We start from the raw sequence: 14,459 nt of genomic DNA on the forward strand, positions 1-14,459 counted from the left end.
GTTTAGTTTAATACGAGCCGAATATGATATATCCTCATACAGGAAAATAACGCTTTGTGCACAGTTTAATGGAGACTTGACATCTACTTCAGCAAGTCCTATATATCTAAGCTGAGCTCTAAGTAAGGCCGGACAGAAGCAGAGAAGGTGTTCCAACGTCTCTTTAATGGCTTCTTCACAACTGTGTCTGCGATCACCATCAAAGCTTTACTTTTTCTGATTATAGTTCTCCAACCAATGACCAATGATGTAATATTTGATATCATCTAAAATCGAATCAAAATTAAACTTTTTAAAAAATTCAGACATTTTTTTCAATCATAGGCCATCACCTTGTAGTGAATTATTTTTTAGGGTTATCCACGAAGAAGGCCGGAATTATTGTAGCAGCGGAAGACCTTTTTAGCGCCGGCGAAGATCACGTGTAACTCCAAAAATATTGTATTTGCTTCTTCAAACATTTTACTGTGTATTGTAAATATTTATGAAAAATTCTTTTAAAATTTAAAACTATTAATATAGTCGGTTTTTTAGACACACTAGAAATTTTAACATTGTAAGCATTATCGGAGTGATTTCATCAAGAATCAATAATGTCCTGCACCATTTTTACTTCCCCCTTTCTTTCATGCGCAATGATTTTTCTGTGCACCAACTAGGCCTAAGTATCTTCATACACCACACTTAAGTATGTGTTCTTGCTAAATTCTGGATTTTGTTCCATTCCACATCCTCTTACATACTTGTCAGTAAAAACTTTGGCATGACAAAATCAATATTCACGACTGCCACTTAAAGCCTCTCGGCATTTGCATACAATGTATCGACTTTCAATTAAGGGAATCACGTAAAATCCTTTGCATAAACTTGAGACAGAGTAGCAACTTTGGCACGTGTTGCCCGCTCCTCTGATTGAATAATAATCAACCCCGTTGCTGAGCAATTGCTGGCACTTGTTGTTGGTGTAACAGTGTGCTGTCCATGACAGAGCAGGCCAAAACGTTGTTACGCAAGCAGTTACTATGCTATACATTTATATTTGTTGTTGTTGTTGTATTGTCTGTTTTCTTAAAGCAATTAATTCTGGTAATATAATCTGGTGCTGTCGTTACCGTTGTGCCTTACACCTAATGCTGTTCTTGTAGCTGTTGTAGCATGAATTTACGACACTAAATAGTAAATAAGGTGAAGCGTATGTATGTGTGTGTGAGTTGTTTATTGGCGCCAACGGAGAAAACTGGCAAAATTATTTATTTTCACACCGAAAGCAGGTGCATTTAAGTGCTCTAGGGGTTGTCTTGCCAATGAATTGACACTGTAGGCTGTCTCTTGCAATTTTATGAGGGACATACATATTTACATGTGTTATAGGGTGCATGGTGACAACATCCTGCAGGAGACACTGGCAATTTAAAGCAAGCAAATTCATGGCATTATTCGTTAATAGAGCTTTCATATGTAAGTATTTGCATGTGTGTGCGCGCTTGTTTTATCTACCGATTTGGGTTGGTGTTTCAGAATTAAACCTGACCTCGGCGCCTAACGCACAACACCTCTAATTGAATAACATTAGAAATGTGTTGTTTTGAATTTGAAAACATTTATATGTGCGGGTATAAGTGCTCTCGTGGGGCGAACAGCACGCTGTAGGCTTGAACATGATATAATCGGCTAATTGGATATGTTTAAATAAATATTTAGGCACATTGTTGCCATTTATGTAAAAATTAACACTGAAATTGTATAATATACATTTAATAACGGGTGATACAAGTAGCGGTACTTTCTTCAATTGCCTTTTTTGACAAGATCACGCGTGAGTTGTGTCAAGCTGTCATGTTACTTTTGTTCAATATTGTTTGTCATTTCATCTTGGAAAGACTTATGCCTGAACGACGTTTACAAATCAAACCTTTTGGAACCAAACTTTCTTCAGCGATGAGGCCCATTTCTAGCTCAATGGGTATGTAAACAAGCAAAGTTGCCGCATTTGAGACGACGAGCAGCCCGAAGAAATTCAAGAGCTACTATTTTATCCAGAGAAAACAACGGTTTGGTGTGGCTTGTGGGCCGGTGGAATCATTGGTCCATATTTCTTCATATTTGATGCCGGTGAGAATGTAATCGTCAATGGCGGCTATTATTGCGTCATCATAACTGAATATTTGATGCCTGAAATTGAAGCTCGTGATCTTGGCGAAATTGGGCTTTAACAAGACGGCGCCACTTCCCACATATTCCATTAATTAATGGCTTTATTCGGTGAGTAGTTAATTTCACGTTTTGGGCCCGTCGATTGGTAACCAAGATCGTATGTTATCACACCGCTAGACTTTTTCTGTGAGGATATGTAAAGTCTAAAGTCTGTGCGGAAAATCGCGCTTCGATTCAGGCCTTTGAGCAAAACATCACGCTTGTCATTCGCCAGTTACCAATCCAAATGCTTACGAGTCATTGAAAATTAGACTCAAAGGATAGACCATCTGAAATGTAGCCGCGGCCAACATTTGAAAGAGTTAATCTTCGAAAAATAAATGCCAAATAATGTTTTTTCGACAGATAATAAATATTTCCCATTACCTTCGAAGTTTCTGTGTTTTTTCCTTAAAAAAGTAGTTAACTTCGATATGGATCACTCTTTAGTGGAAACCGTGGAGGATTAGTTAGAGTTCTCCATTTTCCATGTCGTTAAAAATTTTTTGTTCGAAATATTTGTTTATTATTATTTTTGGAGACCTTAAATGGCCATCTCGAGCTTTGGGCTGTGTAAGCCATCGTCGGAGATTAATGTTATGAGATCAATCAGTTATTAATACCGGTCGTTACACAGAACACCGAGTAGACTAGTTGCAGGAAGAATAAGAAAACGACACTTGACCTTGAAAACTTGGTTTAATACAATATTTTATTGCGGAACTAGCTTCATAAAAGAAATCGTGTTTCACAAAGTTTGGAAGCAATAAAATAATAAAGTACTTGTCATTTTTGAATCGTACCCTTTTTTTAAGAATTTGCTCCTGGGGATCACGCTGTGTAAAAATTCAGAAAATTTCGGTGGTTCCGACAAAAGAGCAACTTATTGGGGTGAAAACAATGTGTCTAAAATTTCAGATCGATATCTCAAAAACTGAGGGACTAGTTCTCGTAAACAAGTAAGTAGGGTATACAACAGAAAATTCGCTGAGGGCACTAAAGGCCATCCTAGCCCAGACTTAGTGGATGGAAAATTAGATTGGCTACGGATACCATTTTGAATGCGATAATGGAGTTTTGTATTACAAGTATATTAAAATATGTACATATGTAAGTGAAAATGAATGTTTTTTGTCAGTCCGGGTCAAATTTGATCATATGCTAAAGTTTTTCATCATTCATTCGGGTGTAGTTTTAAGCCTTGTAGGATCTTTAATTTGAAAGATAACGTCGAGTAATATAGTTATTTATAATTCCTACTTGAGCCTAGTGTCTGCAATCAAAAGAGTGGTCTCTCATTCGAGGCTGTTGTCACTTTAGTTCGCCTTCAAATTGATGTTTTTTTGCTACTCAGATTATACCTGATCTAGGACCGGAATGTCATGAGCTGCTTGAGCTGCTTGAGCCATATGTAAAAGAATCGTTTCTGGTCCCTCCCAAGTGAATGGGGCTCAGAGAACTTTTCTCACTTGCGTGAATTTCAACAATGAGATTTGATATTAAACTCAAATCAGTTTTTACTATGGGTAGACTGTTCTTCCTTTTAGAATGGCTCAAAATAGCGTCGCCTCTTGGATGTTTCTTAAATATTCGGCGAAAAAGTTGAGCATATACTTCATTCATAGCATATACTTCATTCACAAGTTACAAGAAACTGAAAAACAAAAACACCAAAAACAGCGAATTAATCTTCTTGTTTTGCTTGGTCTTACTTTCAAGCACAACAACAAACCAATCCTTTAACTCATTAAAGTAAGGCATCTGCAATGCAGCCGCGTACATTAACCATTACACTCGCCTATCCGTTCACGACGTTTTACTTCACCCATTATCCTTCGTCGCGTCGGCTCGTGAAACCGCGTTCTGCGGCCGCATTCAGCATTTCAACTCAATTCACTCAACCTTACCGAAACTTTTGCATTCGTTAATTAAAAATGTTTTAAAATTTGTTTGTTTTTATTTTTGTAAATGTTGCTGTTGTTTTGATTGTTGTTATTGTGTATTCATCTGTGTTTGTAGCTGCTTTTAACTGTTTAAAGAGGTGTGGATAATTTGTAAAACTTTTGTGGCACAAACAGCAGAACTTTCGTTTTTGTTGTAAACATGTTTCGACAAATGAAAGCTAATTGTCTGCCATTAAATGTGGCCAGAATAAATGTTATGCAAGTTTTAACTTAAATTCAATTAATAATGGAACAATGCAGTCGTCTGATGTGAATGATCTGTTGTGCTCCCATTTCAGGATAGCTACATTCTTATACAGAGATACATATTATACAAGGATGTATACTCTCCGATAGTTATGGTGTTGTTGTATCATTCATTTTTTATAAAAGAATCTTGTGGTTTTATATCAACAACCTTTTACATGGAACACAAGAATTCGGACGAGTTTTGTACGCCGATCTGGGTTAAGGACCTTTTCTTCAGGGTTGAAAATTGTATTTAAAGTGGCTTAAGACTTTCTATAATACATTTTAGAAAAAGAATATAACTTTCGCCTAAACGTAGGCTAGATTTTATTTTAGATTTTCAGCGATCAGAAAAGATAGCCAAAAACGTTGCCTACATTCAGGCATAATATGTTTTAACGAAGTTCCACACCTATCACATGGTATCAGAGAACGTACCGTGAACCTTCTCTATTCTTTTACGTTCTCTGATGGTATGTTTAATCACGTAATGGGTTATATGTGTTATAATTGATCATAGAGAAAGCATTTACTAAGAACAGCTCTCCTATGGCCAAACACTTGATACGACACGAAATTGGACCATTTGAAGAAAGAATTCGACCAATAACGGTCGTGTCTGCCAAACAGAAGAGACACACACATCGATAGTGACTCGCCAGCCCTAATAGTACGAACCTGTCATTAAGCGATTTTAAGTGAGCTTTTTCTGTTTATGGCGAATGATTTTTCTATTGAAAAAAACACTACAAAAGAAGCTTATTTCAAACTAGCTTTCAGACTTTGAAATAGAAAAGGTTCCTAAGAAGCTATAGCTCAAGGTCTTAGTTTCCTATTAATTTCTGAGACAACTCTGATCTTCTTCCGCTAACACCGCTTTCTCAATATCGAATTCAAGTTTAGTGTGCATTTTTCTTTCTTTACAAATGAACGTAAGCTTGTTTTGTTAGCCGGTAAACATATCCATACGTTGTCTTGGATTGGTTATATGAATCAAAGTGGGCAGCTGGGTATTCATTTCTCAAAATTTCCAATTTCTTATGCAAGTGCTGGGCCAAAATTTAATGTTGCTACTTAGTGGACCTCGGCTTCTTGCGATTACAAAGTCTCTATAATTTTGAATTTTCGTTGTTTGAATTCTGTCGAGAACCTTGAAGTGAAGTTGACTTTTGCGCTACCTGAATATTCGGATTTAATTAAATGGATTAATTCTGTTATGTTAGAATTGAATGCAAGCTCACATTGTATTTTTCCTACTTTTTTTTTGATTAGCCGATATTTTTTCACAAAAAATTAGGCATTTCTATGTATACAGATATCCTTCGTGATTATCTTTTTTAAAGGAATCTTACCGATATTTGAATTTTTAAACAAATCAGAGCTCCAACAAATTAGTCACGCCGTTTTTGGAATTATAAATTAGGTTTTTTTTTATACCCTAAACAAGATATGTATATGAAGTTTAACACGAAGTACATAAATTATCAGCGTCAAGAGCTGAGTCGATTTAGTCATGTCAGTCTCTCCGCCCGTCTGTGTATACTCCAACCAGTTAGTTTTTGAGATATCGTTTCGAAATTTGTATACGTCCTTTTTGTCTCAAGAAACTGCGCATTTGTCGGAACTGCCGATATCGAAACTGACTGATACACATCAAGCCCTTACATAGAAAACTTTTCTATTTTTCAAGATATCTTCATGAATCTTGGCACATATTGCTATAAAAAGCAACGCTTGAAGGTCAAATGTCCAGATCGGAACACTATAGGATATGTATACCACCGTGTGCAACAAATAGTGTGTGTGGAATTAAATTTTGGGTGCCGGAACGTCCACATCCAGGACGACCATCAACTGATGATCAACACATCAACAAAATTAAGAGCTTGGTACTTGAAAATCGACGATTAACGGTTAGAGATCATACTGGCATCGTTGGAATATCTGAAGAATCAGTGAACACCATTTTACAAGATCATTTGAGCCTAAGAAAAGTGAAGGCACGATTGGTTTCAAAATCACTCAATATTTTTGAAAAACATTTTTGAAGAAATACGGACCGATGATTCCACCGGCCCACAAACCGCACTAAACCGTTATTTTTGCTAATTGAGATGGCAGCTAATGAATCTCTTCAAGTTGTTCTTCGTCCCAAATGCGGCAATTTTGCTCATGTACATACCCATTGAGTCTCATCGTTGAACAAAATTCGTCTCGCGTTAACGTCTGTAAAACAATGCTTTCCGACTACTAGCATGTCATGAAACGTATTATTATTGGCGATGAGTCTTTGATCTATGCTTACGACCGGGAAACAGACAATCATGGGAATATTGTGTCAAAGGTAAGCTGAAGTCGAGAAAAACACATCAAATCAGGTCGAAAATCAAGGTTATGTTGACAGTTTTTTTCGATTATCGAAGTGTGGTGCACTCCGATCGACAAAACTGTTAATAAGGAATACTATTCGAGTGTTATGCGTCGTTTGCACAAAGCTAATTGTAAAAGAGGAAGGAATTAGGGGTCGCCAACTCTTAGTTTTTGCCGTATTCCCCTGATTAAGCTTCGTGTGACTTTCGCTATTTAGCAAACACAAACGACCGGTCCGGGGAAACCGCTTTGAGTCAATGAAGACATTAAGCGTGAATCGTTAGGCCCATTTAAGGGTATTCCGGAAACTGACTTCAAAAACTGTTTCGAAGATCGGATAAAATGTTGGCTCAAGTGCATTTAGGCCAAGTGGGATTACTTTGAGGAGGACGACATAGATTTTGAAGAATTAAGTAAGATGTTTAAAATTATGAACAAAGTCTTACTAGTTTCTGCCCACTGTAGTACAACTATGAGCCTGTGAAGCGTAGTTTCGGTGCCGCCGAATACATATTTTTGTAAGTTCAGTTATTGTTTCTTCACATACTATATCATTTATTTAAATTTTTTCAAATTCAAATTATTCTTTCAATTCTTTTGTTATTAAATTTTGCAACCTCGCGCTTCTCGTCCACATATCGTGTTGTTGTTGCTTGTCTGAGCGTGGAAGAAATGTGCTGTGCCTTACCTTCCCACTAAGCATGTGTTTCGAATTCTTTCAACGGCATCATCTTTTCAATTTCGCACTTTTTTTGGTCGGCAAATACGCAAGCATGTTATTTCACAGGCCACGCCTCCTACTACCGTCAGGAATTTCGCATGCGTCTGGGAAATTTAAAACCACACAACAGATCGACATTGAAGAAGTTGCGGAAAACCGCAGCAAACAAGTGCATAGCGAGAATGCGTTGCGGTCACAAGCAAAGAGTCGCTCACGCCGCGGCTCTAACGGCGTCTCTAAAGGCGTGTGCGAATGTGTGTGGACTCGTGTGTGTTTGTATGTACAGGGAGGTGGGATGGAGGGAAGTTGGAGCAATTTTAAAATGTTGCTTCACTGCTGTTTCAATAACGCCAACTTTCGGCCGTCGTATTTGTTCCCACACAAAGCGACTTGATGGTTGAGAACAGCAACGAAAAAAAAAAAACAAAAACACGACCAAAACAAAATGAAATAAAACGAGAAATGCAGATGCGCCGCGTTGCCAAATCCCACTAAGCGGCAAAGCGGCACAAAAACTGTTGCAAATTTCGCTGCCGCTGCCTTGTTGTTGTTGTTGTTTTTGCATTTGCATTCGCTGCGGCTGTTGCAGTTGGCAAACATTTAATTTTCGAAAATGGAAAGCATTCAAAGCACGGCAATATTTGTTTACTTCGGTTTGAGCGGCGCAATGCGCGTCGCAGCGTCCGTTCCTATTAAACTCCTTGCATCAGCGGCGCATCAACGGCGCATCAATGAGCAAAATCATGCTACACAGTACGGCAGCGAGTCACGCATCTCACGACCGAACTATTATTGCCGATGCCACGTTGATGCCGTGCTGCCAAACATATTCCCACCTCAATTTATATATAAATATACATGTATACGTGTGTGTGTTTGTATGTGTGTGGTGGGCGCTTAATTGCGATTGATATTCGCGCGCGAATACGCTCCATTGATGAGCTGGAGGAAATATAGAGCGAATGTTAGAATTTTGAATGCAAGTATCCATCGCCTACGTAATGCCATTTTCTTTTCAAAGGTGCTTCGAGTGGAAATATTTATAAAAAAAAAGGAAAAATGTCAACTTCCGCTGTACTGGAGCTATAATATCTCTCACAGGTGAACTTCTTATAGCATAAAAGTGTATAAAAGTTCATTGTCTTGATTTTGATTGGTCAGTTTTTATGATATATACTGTGTATTCTGGATTATAGTGTTGCTTTCAGTGGAAAACATTAATTGATTTATGTTAGAATTCTTAATCAGGCTCAGCTCAGGAGAACACTGGCAGTATTGAAAATATGAATATACGATTTAGAAGCAGCGCTTTGCTCTTTATAATAAAGGGTGATCAATTTCGAGGTTCCCTACTTTTTAATGAATAAACACAGAAAATTCAAATTTAATGAGGAATGTTTATTATCATTCAAAAGAACATCCTTTGTCATTTCTCTTTTGTAAATTATTTCTTTCAAATGTTGGCCGCAGCTATTTCTCAGATGGTCCATCCGTTGAATCCAATTTTCGATAACTCGTTCGAGCATTTTGATTGTTGTTTTGCTCTAGCCTGACTTGAAGCGGGAGTGTCCGCATAGACATTAGACTTTACATATCCCCACAGGAAAAAGGCTAACGGTACGATATTACACGATCTTAGTGGCCAATCGACCGGCCAAAAACTTGAAATTATCTCCTCACCGAAGTATTCTTTGAATAAATCCATTGATTGATGCGATGTGTGGAAGTGGGCGCCGGCTTGTTGAAACCAAATGTCGCCGAGATCACGAGCTGCAATTTCAGGCATCAAATAGTCGGTTATCATGGGATGAAATGGGCCTAATCGCAGAATAAAATTTGGGTCGGAAACGTCGGATATTTTTGGAACTTTTCAAAAACCCATAGAGGGAAGCGATGTGGCTTAGGAAGGTCGATCGCCTTCAGTTCTTGAACAAACTGAATTTTGTACGCTTTTAATTTAAGATCTCGACGTGAAATGCGCCCAGTCGTTCGATACGTCGGTCCGAGTTGCTGGGAACGGCGTCAAATCGACTCTCCACGGTCTTCGTGTACACTCTCACCTATGGTTGTTAAATTTTATTCACTGCGTGCTGGACGTGGTCTATTCGGTCGAATATTATCCAATAATGAATGCTGGGTGTCAAGATGGATGATGGTGTTGCGAATAGTACGCTTAGTAGGCCGATTATTTTGACCATAAGTTGAAGCGGAACAAAAATAGCATAACGACTTGAGACGACTCTCGCGTGATCTGTCAAAAAAGGCTATTGAAAAAAATTATTATTTTTGCATTAAATTGTAGGATTTCTTTAGCATGGTTGGAGTGATCTAATTTAGGACAGGACAGCTCTGTTCGATAACTTATTGCAATTTGGAAGCTAACTTCATCATGTCACTCTTATAGAGTTCCTCATCTCTTTTGACAAAACTGGGAACAGTGTATGTATTTTCAAAGGCTTCTTTTTTGGCAAATTTTTCGGCAGCAAATCATTCGCTATAGACAGGAACAGGTAGCAATCACTCGTTGCGAGATCAGCGCTATAAGGTGGATGCATAAAAATATCCAGGTCAAGATCCTGAAACAGCTGACGAGTCATTATTGATGCGTGTTGTCTCTCCTTTAGGTCAAAGCTGGCCGCTGCTGGGATTACTTCCTGGATTGCTTCCTTCAGAAGGTACAATTGTTGACGGCACATGTTCGCTTTAAGATCTTGAATGTAGAGGAGCAGCAAATGACTCCCTGCCAATTCTCCGAAGCTCCTGGAAAAACCTTCTCAACCGTCAATCCGAGCTTGGCCACGTTTTACCTCCGCTCACCGCGATTAAACCCTGATGATTTACACTTGACTTTGGAAGTGACCAACTTTTCATCCCCAATAACCATCCTTTTCAAGAATGGATCGATTTTGTGTGGTAATTTTGTAATTAGCTTTGAGTGTGATTGGTATTGAGACAATATCAGGATCTTAAACACTATTTGAGTTTTTAACTGTCTATTTTGAGAGCTCGCCTTTATTGGAGAAAAACTTTAAAACATATTTTCAGAATATGGCGTAACTTCACTTTGGTGATCCATTCATGTTTGATCTGTGTTCAAACAATAGCCAGTCAGCAATCATAAAACTGACTGGGAAGTGTTTTTATCAAGAAATCTTATAATTTTTATACCATATAATATAAATTCTTATGAGCTGCTACAAATAGATTAAAAACTTAGCCAACTGTTCTCCGATCTCTGTTTAGTTATTTATGGTCGTCACCAATCCTAGCTGCGTTGATGATGGATAAGTTAGTTTGCTAGAAATTTTTGACTATTACTGTTGAGACATCTTCGTTAAATGGACATTATTTCCAGCTCTTGTTAAGAAGAGCTCAAAAGTTATACTACTTTAGTTATAAACTCAAGTTGTCGAAAAATTTTATATTACTATACGGGAAATTATTTCAGTTTGGCCCAATTTTATGGACATCAAAAGGTTCGATCCACGAACCAACCAAGCGGAACTTGGAATTGTAACAACATATTGCCAATTTGAATACGACGGTAAGAAGTTTATGAAATATGCACAACAAATCTTATGCAGAATGTGGTCGGATGAGAAAAAATCGACCGACTGGAACTAAATCTGTTAATTTAACGATATAGAGATCGTTATGTCTACGATTAATGATGAACTTCGAGATATTGACTGAATCTTAGGCATCTGACTTTAAAGCGTCTCTAGAGCTGCCATTTTAAAGTAGTAAATTTATGACGAACCATTGTAAATATAGAAAGTGCCAACCAATTGATCTCTTGACACTTCTTGGTGACTTGTTGGAATGAATCTGCGTAAGATTTGCAGACCTGAAGAGGTAGGAAGCCAAGTGTTGAAGGTGTCCACTGCGGTTCGATCGGCTTGATCTGTCAGAGACCTCCTCTGCGAAGTATAACACAAACGATAATGGCCAGAGATACACATGGAGTTTTGAAATGACAGTTACGTGCGAAATGAAGAAACGACAGATGGGTTGAGTCTTTATTTCATAAAAAATCTTTATTTCATAAAAAGCTGTTGGCCGAGTAATTGCATGATTTAACTTATGTATATAAAATATTGATAAGCAAAACTGAATACATATTAACTATTAATGTTAGGTTGATTGTGCAAAAAGCTTAAATCAGTTTATAGGTGGATCATGCCATTCGTACACAATGTGACACACATAAAGGTATATGGATGTGATGATCACATTGCCGATCATGACGGGAAAGCCCACCATGAAGAACCGTTTAAAAGTGAATGCATAACCATGTTGTTCGGCAACACCAGCAGTCACCACGTTGGCGGAGCCGCCAATTAAAGTACCGTTGCCGCCGAAGCATGCGCCCAGCGCCAGCGCCCAAACCAATGGATGCAGCGGCAGATGGAGTTCCTTATTTTGTGACAACGATATCACAATGCGTATCATCATTGTCGTCACCGGTATATTGTCGAGGAACGCTGATGCAATCGCCGACACCCACAGCATCAACTGCAATGCGACCAACAAGCGTTGCTCCTCATCCACCGAGCGTACTAAATTCTCCACCATATGACCGAGCACAGCAATGATGCCGATCTCGGTAAGCGCCTCCATGAGCACGAATAAGGAGCCGAAAAATATGAGCGTTGACCATTCGACGCGTCCCAAAATCGCCTCCATATCACGCACATCCGCCAGTATCAGCAGCATTATCGCACCCATAAGGGCGCACTCACCCAGCGACAACTGATGCAGGCCGTGCACGGAGTGCATGAAAAATAGCGTCATAACAAAAGCGAATGCAATGATCGACTTGAAGAGCAAAATCTTATTGCGTATGCCGTAGAAGGTGCGCAGTTCGGTGAGTGTCTCCTTGTAATTGGCTGTCGTAGTGCGGCGCTTTCCCAGCCTCTTTATATGTCGCTTAACGTGCTGCGCCTTATGCATAAGCACATCGCGCAGCTGTCTTGTGTCCTTCGAGTAGGGCTGTATGGCGGCGGCAGCGCGCTCCCACGCGTGCACACCCATACGCATTTCACTCTGAGCATCGGCTATGTACGGCACGACACCCAACTTGCGGAACGTCAAGCGTAACTGTATGTATGTCTGCAGCAGCGTTAGCAGCACGCAGGGCAGCGTGTGCACCATGAAGTTGCTGAAGTTCACATTATGCGAGGCAATGAAGGAGTTCGTCGTGATTATGATATTGGGCGGATCGCCGACTGGCGTCGAGGCCGCACCGATATTTGCATAGATGACGAGGAACATCAGCACCAAAACCGGATCGGCTTGCATTACCTCGCACAGCTTGACAATGATCGGTGTTATGAGCAGCATCATCGTAACGCTATCCACAAAGGCCGACAGCGTTGCGGTAAAGAAACATAATATGTTGACCATCGGCCAAATGTGTCCCCGGGATATTTTATATGCCTGCACGGCAAAATAATCGAAAATGCCCGATTCGGCAAGTACGCCAACCAGTATCATCATGCCGAAGAGTAGTAGCAGAGTTTCCGTGTCCATCCATTTGATGATCTTACCGATATCGGGCCATGAGCGCATAAAACCCAGCACCGCAATAGCCAAAGTGGCCGCTATCAATGCGACGAATGTGCGATTCACCAACTCCCAAACAATCGATATATACAGGAAGGCCAACACTAGGGCGCCGAGTATAATGCAAGTTTGCGCATCCAAGGAACGTTCATAAAAATACTTTATCGTCACTTCCGTGTCGACATTTGTCTCTAGGTGCAGACGCAGTCGCACATTGTTTGCCTGCTCCGTGGAGAAATTTGTCAGCCCAAAATGTCCGTACACTTTTACTGGCGCAACATTGGTACTCAAGAGTTCGCTGGTGGTCAGCAAAAAATATTGTATATTCGACACAACTATGATATTGGTTATGCTTTCGCCGTCGGCAGCGTAAATCGCTTTCTCCAAAAATGCTGTCATATGATTATTTATGCCCGGATCAACATTCGATGCATGGACGCTGACAAGAAATGGTCCGTACGCTCTTAAACCCAGCGATGTGCGTGTGACGCGCTTCAGATCGATAACTATGATTTTTGTTTGATTTGGAAAAATTGTTGTCAGATGTCCGTCCATCTTCTCAATGGGCATCGTCGGCAGCAGCACTGCTATTACTAGCCAAACGCTGCACAGAAATGCAATTTTTATATAATAGAAAACCGTTTGTAATCTACTTCTGGGTGCCGTTGACACCTCGTCCTCTTCGGGTACAACTATACGTATCCGTTTTCTCCGCTCTGGCTGCGGCTCTTCTTCATCGTCCAAATTAATGTCATCAATATCACTTTTTTCCTCTTCCTCGCCCTTGTTAGCCATTCTATCGATTTGTTCTCACTGAAAGCTTACACTTTTGTTGGCTATTTGCATTTAATTAAAATATTTTCAGTTATTTTATTGTCTTTAGAAAAAGTTTTGAATTTATGAAATATCAATTAAATGAAAACTTTGACATTTTTCTTAGTTTTCAGCTTTTTAAAGTTTGAAGACATTTGGGTTCAGTGTTGTGGGTGCGAAAGTTTGTGGAACCTATTTATTATAACTAAAAATTGTATATTTACAAAAGAAAAAATGCTTTCCAAATTTGTGCTTAAGAAAATATTTTCTGTAAAAATTAATAACTTTAAAAAGGCAGATGATATGATTTGAAAGCATTTCCATCTAGACGCCAACATTATAATATCCCCCTCGAAGAAGCCTCCCTCCTTATTTGCGAAGAACTCGGACAGCCACTTTGCACAAGCCTCTTTTGAGTTCAACTTTACACCAACAAGGGCGTTCACCATGGACATGAAGAGGTTGTAATCACTTGGCGCTATGTCCGGGCTATATGGTGGCTGCGATAAAACCTCCCATCCGAGCTCCCGTAGCTTCTGATGAGTCATCAACGAAGTGTGTGGTCTGGCGTTGTCCTGGTGAAACACTACACCCTTCCTGTTGGT

At 39.4% G+C, this 14,459-nt stretch overlaps 1 protein-coding gene across 1 annotated transcript; it reads right to left on the minus strand.

The window, feature by feature from the left end:
* Positions 1 to 11,637: 11,637 nt before the first annotated feature.
* On the minus strand, positions 11,638 to 13,836 carry LOC120778966 (P protein). Its single transcript, XM_040111042.1, has one exon. The coding sequence runs from the start codon at positions 13,834 to 13,836 to the stop codon at positions 11,638 to 11,640; it is 2,199 nt and encodes a 732-aa protein (XP_039966976.1).
* Between the last annotated feature and the right edge of the window lie 623 nt (positions 13,837 to 14,459).

This window comes from Bactrocera tryoni, chromosome 5 (assembly GCF_016617805.1).
Source record: "Bactrocera tryoni isolate S06 chromosome 5, CSIRO_BtryS06_freeze2, whole genome shotgun sequence".
Taxonomy (NCBI): Eukaryota; Metazoa; Arthropoda; class Insecta; order Diptera; family Tephritidae; genus Bactrocera; species Bactrocera tryoni.

Excerpts from the sequence above, each read along its gene's own strand:
- LOC120778966 (XM_040111042.1), bottom strand. The coding sequence starts at position 13,836 with ATGGCTAACAAGGGCGAGGAAGAGGAAAAAAGTGATATTGATGACATT.